Genomic DNA, 17,736 nt, shown 5'->3' with positions numbered 1-17,736 from the left:
CAATATTAGTTTTATTTGCATTGTATTATATTTGCTGCTTAGTAATCTATTGATAAGAGATGTTTTAGAGATCATACATCACTTTCTCATGTGACCTAAACAGTGACATTGAACTGTGTGATTTAAGCAGATGTGCTTATATATGCGTGTGCCACATGTTTAACTTTGGAGTAGCTGAAAGTTTAAAAAAAAGGAAATTTTAACCAGTACTTTAGAAAGTGAACCAGAATGTCATGTTCTAGGAAAAGTCTAACAAAGAATTTAGGGAAGGCTTATACAGAAAATCCTTAGTATATTTTTAAATAATAAAGAAAATGTGCAAGTATCTTACCTATGTCTTCTGATTTTTCCTCTCCTAATAGGAAGCAGTGAAGATGGAGAAAAAGATTAGATGAGTTAGTTTCCTCACTGTAATTATACATGTGGTACATACCTACTCTGGACTAATGTCTGATAAACTCTGTCTAAAACTTATGTGGATCTGCTGGAGTGAAATACAGGTAATCAAGAAATACTAAGACTTAAAACAAACACTGAAAGCAATGTTAAATCAGGACATTAATTTGAATGTGTATTTAACTTTGTAATGTATTGTTTTTAAATCAATGCAATTTGCTTTTCATTGAATGATTCTGCCGCTGTTTTCAAGTACTTGAAGTATTCAGATAATTATTTGTAACAAACATGTAAAGCAGTTACACTACATTCTGGTTTATGTATGGGATTGTATCATATTCTTTTTATATTTTTCCATGTAGTTCGTTATCTATTGAACATACTACCTGTTGTAGAATTGTGTATAATTGTCCTGTGCAACAGGTGGCTGTGTTGTTGAAACTGTATGAATGATAGTTGATCAATAGTGAGCCATATTTATTCTGAAAGATATCACTTACTACATATTACTTTGCTTACTGCAATTGCACTATAGATTTTTCTTCCCATGTTCCCCAACATTGTATAGAATCAAAATCTTAATTTTTTTTCAAGAAAATTAAGACAAATAGAATTGGCCCAGTTAACCAGTTCATTTTGTACTGTTATAGTCTTTCCTATGCACTGCACTTGTAAAACAAACATAATTTCTGAGTGTTATGTTAGAATTGCTGGAATCTTACATGCAGTACCATTTAAAGTGGTAGCTACTACAAATTGTGAGAGTGCCTGTATTTCATAGGAAATTTGGGGAGGGATGTCTGAAGTATCTTTGGGATCCATTTTCGATTAAGTGAATATCTTATTTTCACTCTTGAAAGTGATCATATAGTAGCACCTTCCTATCTAGTCATATTTGATGGCCTTTCTGCATTCCATTAAAACTTTCTACTTTTGGAGGGAGGGAGGTATATGTTGGCCCTGAAACCCAGTTTCAATGCAAGTTATCTTGTAAAAAGATTAATTTTAATAAAAATTGACCCATCAGGCCTGGCTGCTCACTTGTTCATCCTATGAATTCTGAAGCCCAAATTATTTTTTTTTTACTATGGATTTGGGCCTTCCATGCCTCCTTCCCATTCAGAAAGATCCTTCTATCTCAATTACTGCAAAAAATATTGAGTATTAGGATTAACAACTGGGGATTTAAGCATGCAAATAATCCTGCTTCTAAATCAGTAGAAAATTGGCATTCATACTTTGTCACCCAGAGAACTGTCCAGGCCTGTATTAAGACATCACCAGGGCTCCATGGTGCTGATTGAAATGTGCACTGACCCAAAGATGTAAGATAGTAAAGCTTGCCATTAAGCTGTCCAAGTGAAGTGAACGTAGTTTTATCTCTCCATTACAAATCCAGCTAGTTTTAATTAATCCTTTAAATAAGTTGTCTAACAAGTTCCCTCGCTGTCTCACTAAATACAGTTGGGCAATAATTCCTTTGCCTGTGAAATGCATTATGCAGCCGCAAATGTGGGGCCAGATTGGAAAAAGCTGAAAAATGCTGGCATTTAGAGCTTTGTGGTCAACACTGCTATCTGGCTGTACAGCATACTGCATCTTAGTGGCATAAATATTGTTTACTCTGCTTTAGTATAGGACTAGTTTTTCTGCTGAATAGATCTAGGTACAGAAAAGCTAAGAATTGTAATCATCTGCAGCGTAAAGAATACATATTTTCAGCTGTTAAGCTCTGTTTGATGTTGCAATTTTATTTTATACACAGTTTGGTTTAAAACAGGGCATTGATTTTAAGTGACAGGAGTACAAAAAAAGTAGAATATATTTTTTTTTAAAGAGTTATTTGGCCCTTACAGCTAGAATGGCTTTCATACCCCTCAAGGGAAAGAGATTAGTTCTAGAAATAAAATGAATTGCTGAGATACTGAGTTGTCCTACTGAGGAGCTCAGGTCCAGAGGGAACCTGAGAGTCACAGGGAGACTTGTACTTCAGTGTGAGTAACATCATAGAAATTTGCTGTTGCCCATGCAGAGCAACAACTTTTCATAGAATTTTTCAACATATCTTTAAATGCAAAGCCAGTTCTAAATATACACTTACAGTATATACTGTAATGGGTTTAAAGGAGCTTTTACGTGGTATGCTCTTTATACATATTAAAATATAAATGATAGGCCTGTGGCACACTAAACATCCTATTAGTTCTGTAATACAGACTTTTAAAAATTCCTTAAACACACACCAGATTAAGGTGTCTCATCAGTCTTCGTATTTTTCTGTAACACTTTTATATTACCATAAATAAAAAAGCAGGGAAATCCAAAATTAAGAATGAAACTCCATATGCTGAGTCTCCAAAGAATGTATGGAATTGTCTACCCCATGTGTGCTGAAACACCTAAAGTATCACAGGGTTAGAGAAGGAGTTTCAGCCTTAATTCTGAATCTCTTGATTTTGAACATAGTTTCTGAGGTTAAATAAAAGCTAATATAGTTTGACTGGAATATTGAGATGCAGCTTCACTTTTGTTCCTGTTGTAACTTCAGGAATTTAGATTATGGAACAGATCTTGTGCAGCTGAGCAGTATTTAACCTTGCATTCAACACATCAGGATTTTCCTCAGTTGATAGGGTGTTAGTCATTTGTGACTCCCATTCTCTTTAGTAAGAGTACCATGTCTTAAAACCTTACATAATAATGAAAGTTTACTCCTGTGTCCAAATGGACTGTTTGATAATGAATTGCCAAACAGACATTTTTTGTTCAAAATGGGATTTGTGTGTGTGGGATGATATACAAAGTGTTTCTTTAGCCATATTACAAAGAAAAATCATTGTTATATCTGTGAATTGCCACACTTCTTTAATCTCAGTGGATGCTAATTTCATTAATCCAATTCACTAGATTAAAATTGTAATCAGTTTTTTAGAAATATGTATCGTTAAATTTTATTACAAACTACTACCGTGTTCAAGTGGTAAACCACATTCCAACAATGAATTATGCCAGGAAGGCAAATTTGTGGAGTAGCTGAAATGTAATCACGTTGAGGTGATTTGTCAAATGGGCCATACATTAAATTCTGTAATCTCTTGCACTAGTTATCCAAATGGTTTCAGTTTTAGAAATACTTATCTGGTTTTTTTTCAATGGTTTATTATGAGGGTTGATTCCATTTTAGTTTCTTCTCTAATAGAAAGTCTTGATTATTTATTTAAATGCTAAAAGGCATTATCTTAATTTGGCTACTTAAGTATCTTACAAAAAAGATCGCATCTACAGTCTAAAATGGAAGCTAACGTGATTTTAAAAATTTCTTGGTGAGAAAATGTGACTCGGTCACACAGAGGCCAATGAAGTGAGAAGAAAGTAAATTTTTTTATTTGAAACACCTGTACCTTCCCGAGTCCCTAACCTTCAGCCACATGTTGTACATGTACGCTGCCGTTTCCATGGAAACAAACAGATTAAACACTTTTTTCATATCCTTGGTGATGCACTAATGAAAGCCATTCAAGCCTCTTTCTTTTATCAGTATTTTAAGTAATAAGTTTATATGTAGTATTGAATCTTTTTTCATGAGGGGCTGGTTGGTAGGGAAATACTTGTGTTGTGTTTTTTTTGTTTTTTAACTATTAAGCACTATGCTAAAATTTCAGTGGTAAGTCAGGTGTTAGTGACATGGCTATTTGTTGGATTTAGTGAAAGGTGGAATCGAAGTATATTAGCCTTATAAGAAATAGCCTTAAAATAAGAATGGGGTGTACAAAACTTCTTCAGCTTTAAGTCATACAAAAATATCCTTAAATATTAATTAGTTTTGGATCAAGTCTTTGATATGAAAAAATCTAGAGAGAGTACAAGACCATATAAATATATTGAAAATAAGTATTTGTGATACCAGCAGCCTGTTTTTCAGATAAACTTGAATATGACTTAAAATTATTAGTTTTATTAAATTGTTTGAACTTGCACAGTCATAGGTGTAACTTAATGATAAATGGTACTGATGTGTGTATATATACAATGTTTAATTCAATTTGTAAATGAGAAGCTATGTAACAAAATCATAGGTATGAGGTTTTCCTATTGTAATTTAATACAGGTATGAAGTTTTTGGCAATACATCATAGTTAATGGAATTTCAGGTCAAATTGTCTTGCAATTGTGTACATTTTTAAATTGTAATATTTCTTCTGTATATTGATTACCATGCATAGTGTGATTCAATAAATTGCTTGTAATTTAAAAACACTATTTAATATTCAAAAATAAAATACAGTTATATATTTATAACCTTCATGTCTGTGTTTGTTTATTCTTAGCCCAACTCAGTTCTGGTACTTGTTCAGCTCCTCATTTCAGTGAAGTCAGTGGGACTACTTATGGGAGTGAAATCAATGTGCTCATAAATGAGGAACTGGGCAGCATCTATTCTACCCCAGGTGCCTGAAGCCCCAGACACTTCAACCTACACAGCACAACACAGCCTATATGAGAGGGTGTATTTTAGATTCCTGATCTCTTCTGCTAGTATGTGTCGCCATCACTTGAACATCACATCGCATAACACATACCCTCTACAGGGAAGCACTGTTCAAAGTACAGCACAGATTTAATTTGTAGTAATATCTTTCAAGTGAAAATGTGTTGAAATGTGTTAGCATCTGAAATCATCACCATGGGTTTTGCCATAATTATGTAAGGTTTAACAGAGACTACACATGAATGTACATGTCTTTATATAAACAAAACAAACCCTGCTATTGTCATGAAGTAGGCATGGATTCCTGCTGTTTGGCATAAGGAGGTCTCAGTAGAACTGACATACTCGCTGTCTTGTTGTGAAGAGGTTGCATATCAGTTCTCCCTTTACAGACAATTAATGGGGTGAATGGCATTGGTATAAACCTCTGAACTCCTCTTTTCCTGGTTTAGATGATGATGGAAAACATTTTAAAATGAAAAAAATAATGTAAATGAAGTGCTCAAAAATGCTTCAGTAATACAATTCTTTATGCCTGGGCCTTCTAAAGCTGCCATTACCAACACCACCAAAATTGCATATAGTCACAAGATTTAGACTCTATTTCCAGCTCCTGAGCAAACTATTTGTGTGACTTTGGAGCAAGTCAAAAAGAGCCAGTGCTTCCAAAAATGGCCTTCAATGCGTTAGATTTTGGGTGCCCAACTTAGGGGCACTTTCATAGTGCTGAACACCTGCATTTCCTATTGACTTAAATTGGAGTTGTGTGGTCATCACTTTCTCAAATGAGGCTGTTATGTGTCCCACATTAGCCATATAAAGTTGGAGGCCTCTTTTGAAAATGTGGGCCAAAAATTCTATATGCCTCAGTTTTTCCATCTGTAAATCGGGGATAGTGCTTCCCTAGTCACAGGTCATTGAAGCTTAATGTTTGTAAAGCACTTTGATTTCCATGTGGCAGGATAGGCACAAAGTATTTGTTGTGTTTGCAACTCTTGACTCTTTCTTCTACTGTAGCAATGTGAAAAACATGCAAGAAACTAAGACTGAACAATGGAAACAGTGCAAGAAACTTGGGAAAATATTGAACAGGTGAACATATTTAAATACAGATGACATAATTAGCTTCTAAAAAGAAATCCATTATTATAACATTTGTACTTTAAAAAATGCAACTGAAATGGAATTTTAGTGAGGATGAATTTGGCACAAAATTATAATATTTCAGAATTTGTAGCATATATTTAGTGAACAGCAATATCGATTGTGTAGAGTTAACATGGTAAACTGTTGCTATGCTACTAATTTCACTACTTGTGTTCCTGTCTTCAGTTTAGGAAGTGACAAAACTACCCCAAAGTGCACAATAAATAGAAATAATTCTTTTTCATAGACCTTTTTCATTGTCATGATCCTAAAATGCATTTAAAATTTTAAAAGAAATGCTTTCAATTCTAGCCTTCAGAAAACAAATAACCTGGGTTACACTATACAATGGAATATATGAATCTTTTGGTATCTGCCTTTAAGAAATGTAACTCTGCAGTTTTTTTCCAACTGAAAATTCCTTCCATGGATTTTAACCAACAGATGCTTCAACTTAAATCATAGTAGGAGCTTTAAGTAGGCAAAATGTAATGGCTCAGGTTGAAATTTGACTAGGACATGGGGGCTTTTCCCACAGCCCTTAAAGATCCCATGGCACTTTTATCACTTTCATATCTCATGGCCCCGAGCACCATAGTATCTGAACACCTCCCAGTCTTATGCATTTACCACTACAACACTATTGTGGAAGAGGGAAGTGCTATTCACTGCATTTTATAAATGGTAAATTGCAGCACAGAAAGACTAGGTGACTTGCCCAAGGTGTTAGTTTGTAGTGGAATATGGAATTGAACCCAGTTCTGTGAAGTCCCAGTAGTGCCCTATCACACACCCTTCCTCTCTAGGGCTGGGTATTTGACCAGTCAAATATTGTCAAATGTCAAAAATGGTCAAATATTTTAAAGCAGTAACTTATTAGAACAGTAACAAAAAAAGGAAGACTTTATGGTCTCCAGTAGGCTTAGCCTTAGATTCTTATGCCTAATTATATATAATTAAAAAGCTAGTGTAGTGGGTTATTTTAGTTCAGAAAAATGCAAAACAATTTTTTTTTTTTTTTTTTTTTAAAGAAAAGATGGAATAGTACCATCCTGAAGTCAAAAAAGCAGGCCACCACCTACCTCAGGGAATTCTTGCTGGAACACTGGACTATATTTAACCATGGACAAATAGGTCGATTGACCAGCTTGCCAAGCCTGTTCCTTTATAATGACAAGTAGTCATGCTGACCTCATGATCTGTGCTCTGTCGGAGAGGCTGCCGCAGCAGCGTGCCAACGGCGATCCTGTTGGATGGAGCATTGTTTCGGTACTGACTGTGAGGGAAGAGTTTCTACCTGTTGAATCACCAGGTCCCACTTGCAGCACCCGCGTGTTGAAGGGGAAGCCCCCCAGCGCGCTGACCCATCCAAAACCAGCGCAGTCTCGGGGACCAGCTGGAATTGCAGCACAAAGCAGAACCCGCCTACCCCAGCCTCTTAATTTAAATTTGATTTAAAAACCCCTGCCTTTTGGGAACATTGAGTTTGCAAGCTGAAGCTGTCCTCTGGTGAACTGACACAATGTTTGCAGGAAGAGAGCCCTGTGCCGCACTGATGTGGGCACCTTTCCTGGTGCTTTGTTTTCATATGGATTAAGCTGTGTTTGAACAAGTTCTCCAACCTCTTAGACAAAGGGGCTTTTCTTCGCAGGGCCGGGGGGACCCATCTCACGCTTAACTTGGGCCGCACAATGCCGCCTTCTGGGCCGCAGGACGCCCGCGCGACAAGGACCCACGTTCTCGCCGCGCTGCCCCGTGGAAACAACCACCTGCCCCGCGGCTCTAAGGTCCCGGCTCTGCCCCCGTGCAGGTGGCGCGGAACCTCGGGCAGCCCCGCACTGGGCCAGCCGCCCGCCTCCCCTCCCGCCTCCGCCTCCCTTGGGGATTTGCCTGGAAGCTCCTGCTGCGCCGGGCTCCGCCTCCCGCTGGCTCCGCCGCTAAAGCGACGTGTCCCAGGCCCGGCGGGCGGGCTGCGGTCACAAGCGTCTCAGCCCCCTGCGAGCGGCTGCTCGCCCGGCGGCCCTTCTCCGGCGTCCCGCCCTCCGCGCCGGCTCCCAGGTACGCGTGCCGGGCACCGGGCTCCCGGCGCGGGGGGCAAAGGGCCGCTCGGGGAGTGGCGGAAGGGCTCCCGCTGTCTGAAGTTGCACTGGCCGCTCCCACCCCGCCGTGCCCACCGCCTTCCCTCTGGAGCCCCCCCGCGGGGCTCCGGTCCCTCCTGGGGGCTCCCTGCGCCCTCGGTAGGTCTTTTCTCCGGTCGCTCTCTCCTATGCCTTCCCCCCGCTCCGTCCCCCGCTGCCCCGACCGAGTTCCTCCTCTGCCTGCCCGCTTGCTCCCTCGCTAGCCTTCGCCTCTCCTCCGGCTCTGCGAGCTCTGAATGCCTCCACCGGCCTCCTACCCCCAGCCCCTCCTGCTCTAGCCTGCCCCAGCCCCCATTGCCCCCCCCTTGCTGACCCCAAACTCCCGCCAGGACTCTCCCTCATCCCCGCTGTCTCCCCGTCTCCCCTGGAGGTAGTGTCGAGCCTGTCCAGTAACACTACAGGACTGTGGGCTATAGGACGAGGGGTTTGGGGGTGGGTAGGGGATGGGTCTGGCGTGTGTAGCTGTATTTGAAAACAACCTTCCCCCAAACCACTTCATGTACCCTACAGTCACCTGCTATCCTTAGTCTACTGGTTCCACCTGGCTCCGTGCTCCCCTTAATCTGCCAAATCCTCTTCTCCTAGGAGCTCCCCCCTTTCCTCTGCTGGCTGCCACCCCAGTCCAGGAAGGTGGGTGTCTGTCAAGGAGCAGCTGGTTGCTTTCCCAATGGCAGTGCCTTCTGCAGGGGAGGTAGGGATTTGGCTGCTCTCCTCGGTGCCTATTTGCACTGTTCCATCCTACTTCTGATTTGCCATCTCTCCGAGAGAGAGAAGCTCCAAGGTTTCTCTTGGCCTGGCTTTGGTTTTTCTTTTCCCCAGTATCAGCCCTGTCCTCCAGCTGTTTTCCTCAGGCGCCCATGACTCTCGGGCAGCATGGTGTAGGGCTGGTGGGTGAAACCTGAGATGCAGTCTTGTCTTGCTCCCCTGGCAGCCTTGGGCTGGAGGCCCCCAATCAAGCCACTTTGTGAGGTGAGCATAGGTCCTCTGTGGAAAACTTGAGTACCCTGTGATGAGGTATGAACCCAAAGAGCGGCCAGAGTAGCTGGCACAGGGCAGCTGGAACACCGTGAACACGGAGAAAGGAGCAGCTGAGGATGCTCCTAGGTGGCGGCGGTGGCGATGTCAGTTTTCCCAGCATCCTCAATCAGTTTTACCCTCTACTGCAAGGGGTGGTGATGTGGCATGGTGGTGCATCTCTCCTGTCCTTCCAGGAGGGGAGTTAAGCTCCGTGGCCATTCTCTAACGGCAGTCCGACTCTCCAGTCACTCGCATTTCAGTGCATCACCAGAAATATTTTCTAAGACTGGAACGAAGGGGAGTAAATGGACACCCCCCCCACCCCATTAATACCAGTCATCAGCAAAAGGGGGGGCTGCTGCCAGGTGCCTGCCATTGAACCAAGCATTGGCACAAAGTGGAGGTAGAGGGTGCTTCTGCATCATCACTGTCTAATGGCTCGTCAGCCTGGAAGGAAGGGGCATTGCTGCACCTGTGCAGGTGCCCTGTCCCGTGGCACAGGAAGACTAGACTCTGCCATGCTGCCAGTGTTGGCTGGATTATTGACTTGGGAGGTGTAGAAATTGCTGTTATACCGGGTGTCAAAATGGCTATACCCTGGCCATTAGCTGGTGAAGGAAGAGAGGCTGCAACCCACTCCCCCTCCTGCACTGCTACTGTCACTGCGGGAGGAGGTACTGCTGCCAGCATGCCAGTCTTCACTGAGCAGCAGGAACTCTGCTGCTGCTGCACCATACAGGAGCTTTTACTGTGGGTGCTGATAACAGCCAACCTTCCTCCTCTAACTGCAGCAGTCCAAAATAGCAAGGTGCTGTCCCTGGAAGAGAGCTGGGAAGACCATCAATGAGGAGGAGCAGTCTGAGCCTTCCACCGGTTGTGGACAAAACTGACACAGCTGGCATTTTAAAGGCAAGACTAAAAGCAGGAAGGCAAATGACAAATAGGAAGGCATTGGCTTGTGAATGAGAAGTGAATACAAATTTGAGTTAATGGCTCCTAAAAGTTGTCTGGATGGCACGAAGAGAAGGTGGGGAGACATATGGTGAAGTTGGGAGAGCTGTGAGAGGAAGCAAGAGAGCAACACTCAAAGGAATGGGGGGGAAGAGAAAGGGGGCATTCAGAGGACAGCATAATGTGTTGGCTTTGCGATGTGAGTGTGTGCTGCTGCCCACAAACAGGACCTCCTACTCTCACAAGTTTTCCTTTAGCTCCAGTGGAAGAGACTTGCCTTATTTGGAGCTGGATATCCAGGGATCTAGTCCCAAATCAATTCTGTGTGCATGCACATGGATGTGATTCAGCTCATAAGGAATGGGTGCCAGGAGCTGGGAGGAAAGGGAGTTTATAACTAAGCCTTTACTGACAGTCATGCTCCTGTCGTGCTTCTCACTTTCTGGTTTGCTGACGCCAAAGACCTCTTTTTGCTGTTGAGATCTCTAAACTGGAAATGCTGCGTCTCAGTCCAGCCTTTAAATTCCTTTCCTGTTTTCCCTCAGGACAGCTCTTTCTTAAGGGAACAGACTTGGCTCACCAATGTTTGCAGTCACTTTTTTTTTAATATTGTTCTGTTTCTAGCTGCTCAAGACAGACCAGATTCTTCTCTCACTTAAACTAGCGATACCATTGTAGCCAAGAGAAGAACTTGGCCAAATGTTCCCATTGTCCATCTTCCTTGTAATGCCTTACTCTGTGGTTATCAGCATTGTCACATTGTAGTCATTTCAGTTGGCCTGTGGCATATGTGAAATGGAACTGGACTGAAAGCAACAGGCTCTAGTGGACAGGAACCCATGTCAAACACTCATTTGGCTCCAGTTTTAGCATGCTCATTGGCATTCTCAGCAGAGAGGCCAAGGACTGAATGAACCTGGAGAGGATCTCGCCACAGAGAACTACAGTGGCCTCTCCTTCAATTAGAGGGGAGGGGCCCCAAACAGAGGCCAACTGAATCAGACAAATGAGACAATGAATGTTGCCAGTTGGAGACTGAAATCCAAAGCAAGTACATTAAGAACAGATGTAGTACAGGCTCCCTCCCTCTTCCCCTCACCCCCCAGTCCCACTAACATGCATGAATCAAGATGCAAATACATCACCACCACCACTGCCCACGTGCTGTGGTTAAGAGGATCCTCTCCAGGGGCCCTACTTCCATCCACAGAGCCCAGATGGTCTGATGTTAACAATCAGTAAAACATATACTAACAAATAAAAGATCCAGCTGGTAGTTTCACAGTATTTTGCAGGTAGATGCTGGTACAAAGCAAAACAGCACAATGACTTTCCATTTGTTCAGTATGAAAGGTAACGACAGCTGAAGATGTTGATGTTATGTTTTTGCAGCATGTTGATGGCTAGTACCAGAAGATTAACTTAGTGGGAGAACAGGCTGGGTGACGTTTCCCCATCATCTACTGAAACATGAAGACCAAAAGCAAAAGAATGAAGCACAGGCTTGCTGTTGATAAAGAAGCCTTTCTTGGGGAGACAACTTTGAGCAAAGAGGAACCGGTGAAATGTTTGCGACGCAAAGAAAGGAGAAATGGCAGAAACTATGAGAGCAACAAGACTGGTACAGTCAAAGCCAAACATGCTTGGAACAACAAAGACAGACACTTGAGGCGATTGGAAAGCAATGAACGGGAAAGGCAGAGAATGCACAAGCTCAATAATGCATTCCAGGCCTTGCGGGAGGTTATCCCTCATGTGAGAGCTGAGAATAAACTTTCTAAAATTGAGACTCTTACACTAGCCAAAAATTACATTAAATCACTGACTTCCACCATACTCCATATGTCCAGTGGGCACCTTCCAACTGTAGAAGGAACTGGGGCAGCCAATAGCTCCAAACTGTACCAGCATTACCAACAGCAACACGGCGATGAGGAACGCGATGAACAGCTAAAAAAATATTCCACACAAATTCACAGCTTCAGACAAGGCAGCTAAAGTTAGCTACTGGCCTCATTCTCTCTTCTCCACACATGCCTGTATATTTCAGCATTTAGAGGATTAAGGGGTTATTTCCTGCTGATGGGTTTCTTTTTTGTTTGTTTTTGGAAAGACAAATGTTTAGTGGCTAGATCTCATAGTTCTTGTTGAAATTATCCTAAATTGTAGGTCAGGCTTTTCAAAGAGATTAGTGATTTTGGTTGCCCGATTTGAAACACCTTCTGTGTTCTTATAGTTTTTGTTTACCTGCTTTGTTTGTAATTTTCCTGAGGTCAGAGTGTTCTTTTAATTTGTAATGAGAAATTGTTTGATTGTTCAACACCCAGATTGCTTTTGCAGGGCAGGCTTTATAAACAAATTATTTTTCAGTGGGAGGGGGTGCTCTGCCCGTTAGGAAAATTACTCTTTTTATAAGGTACCTCGAGTTGGGCACCCAACAGTGATGTCCTAAATCACTAGTCATTATTGAAAATACTGGCTGTAACTTCTATTCCTCCAGAAGTGACACCATGTAATGGGGAATCTTGGTGCAGAAATAATGAAGTTTATGGCCCGGTACGGTACTTTGGAATGTGTACAGCTACTGGAGGGACATATCTAACTGACCTGATGTTTGGATAGCAGGACTAATTTCTTTAACCACAATTACCTGGATTTTTTTCCCCTTGAATTCTTAAATATCCTGCTACTCAGAGGGAGGAACAATTTTAATGACAATAGAAACATATTTTGAGTAGTTTGATTAGTGTGATCGAACAGGTATGAATACTACCTCACAAAATGGCCTTAGATCAGATCCTAAATGCCCTAAACCAGCAGTTCTCAAACTTCATTGCACCGTGACCCACTTCTGACAACAAAAATTGGGGTGCTGTGTGCCGTGGGTGGGGGCATGTAACCTTAGCCCGGGGTGGTGAGGCTCAGGTTTTGGCTTCAGCCCCGGCGGGTGGGGCTTGGGCTTCAGACTTGCTGGGAGCCAGGGCCAACATCAGCCTTGGTGACCCCATTAAAATGGGGTTGCGACCCACTTTGCGGTCCCAACCCACAGTTGGAGAACCCCTGCCCTAAACTCATTGAAGTAAATGGAAAGGTTCTAATTCACTTCAGTGGGCTTTGGGTCACGGTCCTAAAATGTAGTCCTACAAGTACACTTAAAATGCACGATAATTAATGTGATCCTTGTTGCATTATATATATTTGAAAGTGCCTTTTAACAGAAACCTTAAAAGAGATTTGTTAGATTGTAAGCTCTTCTAGGCAGGAGCTTGTCTTTGTACAGCACCCAGTCCAATGGGATCCCAGTTCCATTTGGACCCTTTGGATGCTATTGTATTATAAATATTTTATAGTTAATTCACTTGTGATCTTTGCAAAAATGATGTGATTGCAGAACAAATGTTTTGTGTATTTACCAGTTGGACAATGATAATCTGTGCATTTAAAATGAACTCTGCTAATAAAGCCTGCATTGTAATCAATTAGGATTCATTCTGGGCTAGGTACTATAAAATACAATAAATGAAACAGGAGATATTGAAACAAGAAAAGAAACTTTTTAAAAAAAAGTTGGAATAAAAACTTCCATTTCTCCTAGCCCTGCTTTTCTTCGCCTCCCCCCAAGCTAAGATTTCTTTGTTTGGAAATGTTGCACGTACAGCATATGTAACAACTGTCTCCACCTATGGCCATAGAGTGCTGATGTTAGCCGGACAGTTGTGGTTATGCTGCAGAGGGGGCAAGGGCAGGATTTAGGTGCTCATGTTTGCACAGGATGTAGCTTCATGGGCCCTACCTTTGTCCCCACAGAGTAGGGTAGTGCAAGGGGGAAGCAGGCTGAGTGAGGGAGAGATTGGTGGATCCTTTGCAGGGGGTGTTGAAGAGAACAGCTGCAGAGACCCCCTAGAACATAAGAATGGCCATACTGGGTCAGACCATTGGTCCATCTAGCCCAATATCCTGTCTTCCAGCAGTGGCCAATGCCAGGTGCTTTAGAGGGAATGAACAGAACAGGCAATCATCAAGTGATCTATCCCCTGTTGTTCACTCCCAGGTTCTAACAAAACAGAAACTAGGGACACTCAAAGCATGGTGTTGCATCCCTGCCCATCCTGGCTAATAGTCATTGATGGACCTATCCTTCAGGAACTTCTCTAGTTCTTTCTTTGAACCGCATTATAGTTTTGGCCTTCACAACAGCCCCTGGTAAAGAGTTCCACAGGTTGACTGTGTGTTGTGTAAAGAACCCAGGCAACCCAAGGTGCTCTGTGTGCAACAGAAAGCAGTTCTGACCCTTATGGGTGTGTCTACACTGCTATAAAAGACTTGTGGCATGGCCACGGCTGGCCTGAGTCAGCTGACTTGGGCTCGTGAGGCTCGGGCTGCAGGGCTAAAAATAGCAGTGTAGCAGTTCAGGCTTGGCCTTGGGCTCTGAGATCCACCCCCTTCATGAAGTCTGAGAGCTGGGCTCCAGCTTGAGCCTGAGCATCTACGCTGCTATTTTAAGCCCTGCAGCCCGAGCCCGAGTCGACTGACCCGGCCTCAGCGTTGGTGCCATGCAATGTAGAGAGACCCTATGAGTTCTCCCTACTCTAATGCTTAGTGCAGTGTGGAGAGACTTCGTAATGTGATATTTATTCCACTGGACCGGTAGTGTGATAATGTTTTTATCTGGAATATGTAAAGTGTCAGAGACTGGCTGTGAGAGAGACACGTTTCCATCTTCTGCGGTAGCTACCTGCTGATACAACAGGGAACAATGAATGTTGCTTTTCACACACTGCGCTCTCTTAACTGCAGGGGCTGGATTCTACCGCCTCAACTTGAGTTCTTCCCAACGACTTTTTTCCCTCCCAAAAAAACCCCATTACTTAGTGAGAGGTGTTTTGAACTAATCTCTCCCTCACAGGGATTTGAATGGCAGATCAGACCATTGAGCCATCTAGGCTAGAATCTTCCATTGTGCAGTGCCCACAAATGCCTGTAATATCTCCAGTTTAGCTTAGTACCGTGCTCTACTGGGGGAGATGGATAACATTGTCCAATCAAGGTATTTTCTGTCACTTGCGCTCTCTTTTTGTAGACGGATGGGAAGAGATTATTTATTAAAATTTAACTGCTCACTTCTCTTATCTACTGCAAACCAGGTTTCAGTGAACAAAACCTCTTCTCTCTCTAGCAGAAGCAGACTGCTAAAAGGAGGAAATCTGCTAGGTGCTGAGGGCCTTTCATGGGTTTTTTTGCTTGATGAAGCAGAAGGAAAGGAGCCAGCACCTCAGCCGATCAGCATGTGGAAGTGGAGGAGCCTGTAGCCTCAAGGGCAAACTGTAGACTTTCAATCTGAGACCTGCTGAGGTCACCTCTTGTCCACAGGGAAGGCCTTGCAATGATTCAGACTCTTTAAAGAGGTGGCAGACCTGCTAGTATTCATTTTTGATAGAGGATTTGCCCAGAGAGCTCAATCAACTGCTTAAAACTATTTCCCCCAGACAACAAGTGAACTTCCGAATGCGTGTTTCATTTATGCATCCCCACCTCTTCTGATGCAGGGGCGAAATCCTGGTCCCAGTGACATCAGTGACAAAACTCCCATTGATTTCAGTGGTATCAGGATATCACCCCAGATGTTTGTGTCTGCCAGAGGCCATAGGGTTGTCAGTTTTGGTTGGATGTTTTCGTGGAGGTTTCATCACATGACATAATCTTTAATTAAAGATTAAGCTTTAATTTCTGGAGACTCCAGGACAATCCTGGCCAAGAGGTGGCATTTCAGACTTGATGGCTCAGTGGTCTGGTCTGGCAAATCATAGGTACCTCTCCTAGCAACAGACTTGGGTAGTAAAGCCCAGAACTGCTGAACTTGCGGAAGCACAAGTGTGATGGGGTATCCACCCACAGCAGCCCTAAAAGAGTTCAGGAAGCCAAGAAAGATCCAGTTAGTGTGATAGGCCACACAGGAGGGGATTAGGCTGTAGATGCATCTCCTGAGCCAAAGCTGAAGCTCAGGTGAGCAGGTGTGGGCTGGCAACAGCAATGGCTGCAGAGAGGAAGTCTGCCACCATCCTCCTCTGTGTGTTAGAGAAGGCAGGAAGGCACCCAGGGAAAGAATTAAACCCCTGGGAGCATGGCCCTCGTGGAGGACATACCCAGGAGAGAGCAGGGTAGAGAAGACAGTCTGTGGAAGGTAGGTTGCCAATTTTGGTTGGATGTATTCCTGGAGGTTTCATCACATGACATAATCTTTAATTAAAGATTAAGCTTTAATTTCTGGAGACTCGACAATCCTGGAGGGTTGGCAACCCAAGCGGGAGGTGGCGTAGGCAGCAGCCCAGGGAGAGAGCAGCAAGGTTGGGGACTGAGCAGACCTTGACGGTGTTTTGCAGGGTCCCTGGGCTGGAATGTGGAGTAGTGGGTGGCCCTGGGTTCCCCTACCCGCCAGTGATGGAGTGGCATAGCCTGGACCAGTGGTTCTCAACCTGCAGGTATGCAGAGGTCTTCCAGAGTGTACTCAACTCATCTAGAATGGTGTTTCTCAACCTGGGAGTTTCAGTGCCCAGGGAGGTCATGGGATGGGTTTAGGGGGATTGCAAGTGCAGAGCTGGTATTAGGGGGTGGCAAGCAGGGCAATTGCCTGGATCCCCATTTCACAGGGGGCCCCGCAAAACTAAGTTACATGCTTCAGCCCTACTGCCTGGGGCTCAGGTTTCAGAAAAAGCTCACAATTGAAAAACATGCTCAAGTATCATAGTGAAATGTAAGTACAATATTTATATGCCAATTGATTTTATAATTATATGGTAAAAGTGAGAAAGTAAGCAATTTTTCAGTAACAGTGTGCTGTGATACTTATATTTTTGTCTGATTTTGTAAGCAAGTAGTTTTTAAGTGAGGTGAAAGTTGGGGTACGTGAGACAAAACAGACTCCTGAAAGGGGTACGGTAGTCTGGAAAGGTTGAGAACGACTGGCTTTATCAACAGGTCCAGTAAGACTTTATACCCCAGAAGGAGAAACCACAGAGTTTGGCTGGAGGGCCGAGTCACAAAGAAGCTCCTGAAGTGAGAGAGGGGGTGCAAGGTAAGCAAAAGGATAATGGGTTGAGAGCCTGCAAGGGCAACTGTTAGACCTGGAAGAGAGCTGTTCTCCAGAGGAAGTGCTACCCATGGTGCGTACCCTGTGATAAGTCTAAATAATGTGACAACCTTCCTGCTTTTTTGGTTTTTAAAAACCCAGTTCCCTGTGGGCCTAGAGCCTTGGTCTGGCATTTAAAGTCATTGTTGCAAACAAAATAGTAACCAGACACTGGCCCAAAGTGAATTAGGCTGAGGGCTCTCCTCTGCCTACATGACAAGCAGTGGTAAGGGACAGATCACGTTAGCAAATGCTTCCAATATGTAACAGGTGCAGATAAGTATGTTCAGGATTTTGTTCTCCCCTCCTTCCCCCCACCACCCAAAATGAATTCTAGTGACCCCTGTGGCAGCTGGAGAAAGCTGGCTTAGGAGGAAAATGGCTGCAGCAGCTAGGAAGCCGCCAACCTGGAAAGGCTAATGAAGGTCAGAAACATTTTTAAATACTTTAATTGCAATGTAAATACTAGATTG

The 17,736-nt window shown here is 43.3% G+C and overlaps 2 protein-coding genes across 8 annotated transcripts in view; both read left to right on the top strand.

Annotated features, from left to right (window-relative positions):
* Positions 1 to 6,595, top strand: part of LMTK2 (lemur tyrosine kinase 2) — an 89,453-nt gene extending 82,858 nt beyond the window's left edge. For 2 of the 3 annotated variants that reach the window (XM_073362133.2, XM_073362134.1), the window contains one exon: positions 363 to 4,695. In XM_073362133.2, coding sequence (XP_073218234.1) covers positions 363 to 391 — 29 coding nt within the window. In that variant the 3' untranslated portion in view covers positions 392 to 4,695. Of the gene's footprint in view, positions 1 to 362; positions 4,696 to 4,724 lie in introns of those variants that run through there. The other variant, XR_012161123.2, reaches the window with a different exon arrangement.
* Positions 6,596 to 7,998: 1,403 nt separating this feature from the next.
* Positions 7,999 to 13,700, top strand: BHLHA15 (basic helix-loop-helix family member a15). 5 transcript variants are annotated; one of them, XM_073361389.2, is made up of 3 exons: positions 7,999 to 8,089; positions 8,755 to 8,860; positions 11,530 to 13,700. In XM_073361389.2, the coding sequence occupies exon 3, from the start codon at positions 11,608 to 11,610 to the stop codon at positions 12,133 to 12,135; it is 528 nt and encodes a 175-aa protein (XP_073217490.1). In that variant the 5' UTR covers positions 7,999 to 8,089; positions 8,755 to 8,860; positions 11,530 to 11,607; the 3' UTR covers positions 12,136 to 13,700. The 5 variants fall into 5 exon arrangements, with proteins under 5 accessions (XP_073217490.1, XP_073217488.1, XP_073217489.1 ...); XM_073361387.2 differs by having other exon boundaries at positions 7,999 to 8,268; XM_073361388.2 differs by lacking the exon at positions 8,755 to 8,860.
* Positions 13,701 to 17,736: the final 4,036 nt, after the last annotated feature.

The sequence above is a fragment of the Lepidochelys kempii genome, chromosome 10 (assembly GCF_965140285.1).
Source record: "Lepidochelys kempii isolate rLepKem1 chromosome 10, rLepKem1.hap1, whole genome shotgun sequence".
Taxonomy (NCBI): Eukaryota; Metazoa; Chordata; order Testudines; family Cheloniidae; genus Lepidochelys; species Lepidochelys kempii.
Note: the sequence above shows the minus strand (reverse complement) of the source record. Positions and strands in the feature narration are given on the sequence as shown.

What these genes read in the sequence shown, in the direction of transcription:
- BHLHA15 (XM_073361388.2), top strand. Translation starts at nt 11,608, where the DNA reads ATGAAGACCAAAAGCAAAAGAATGAAGCACAGGCTTGCTGTTGATAAA.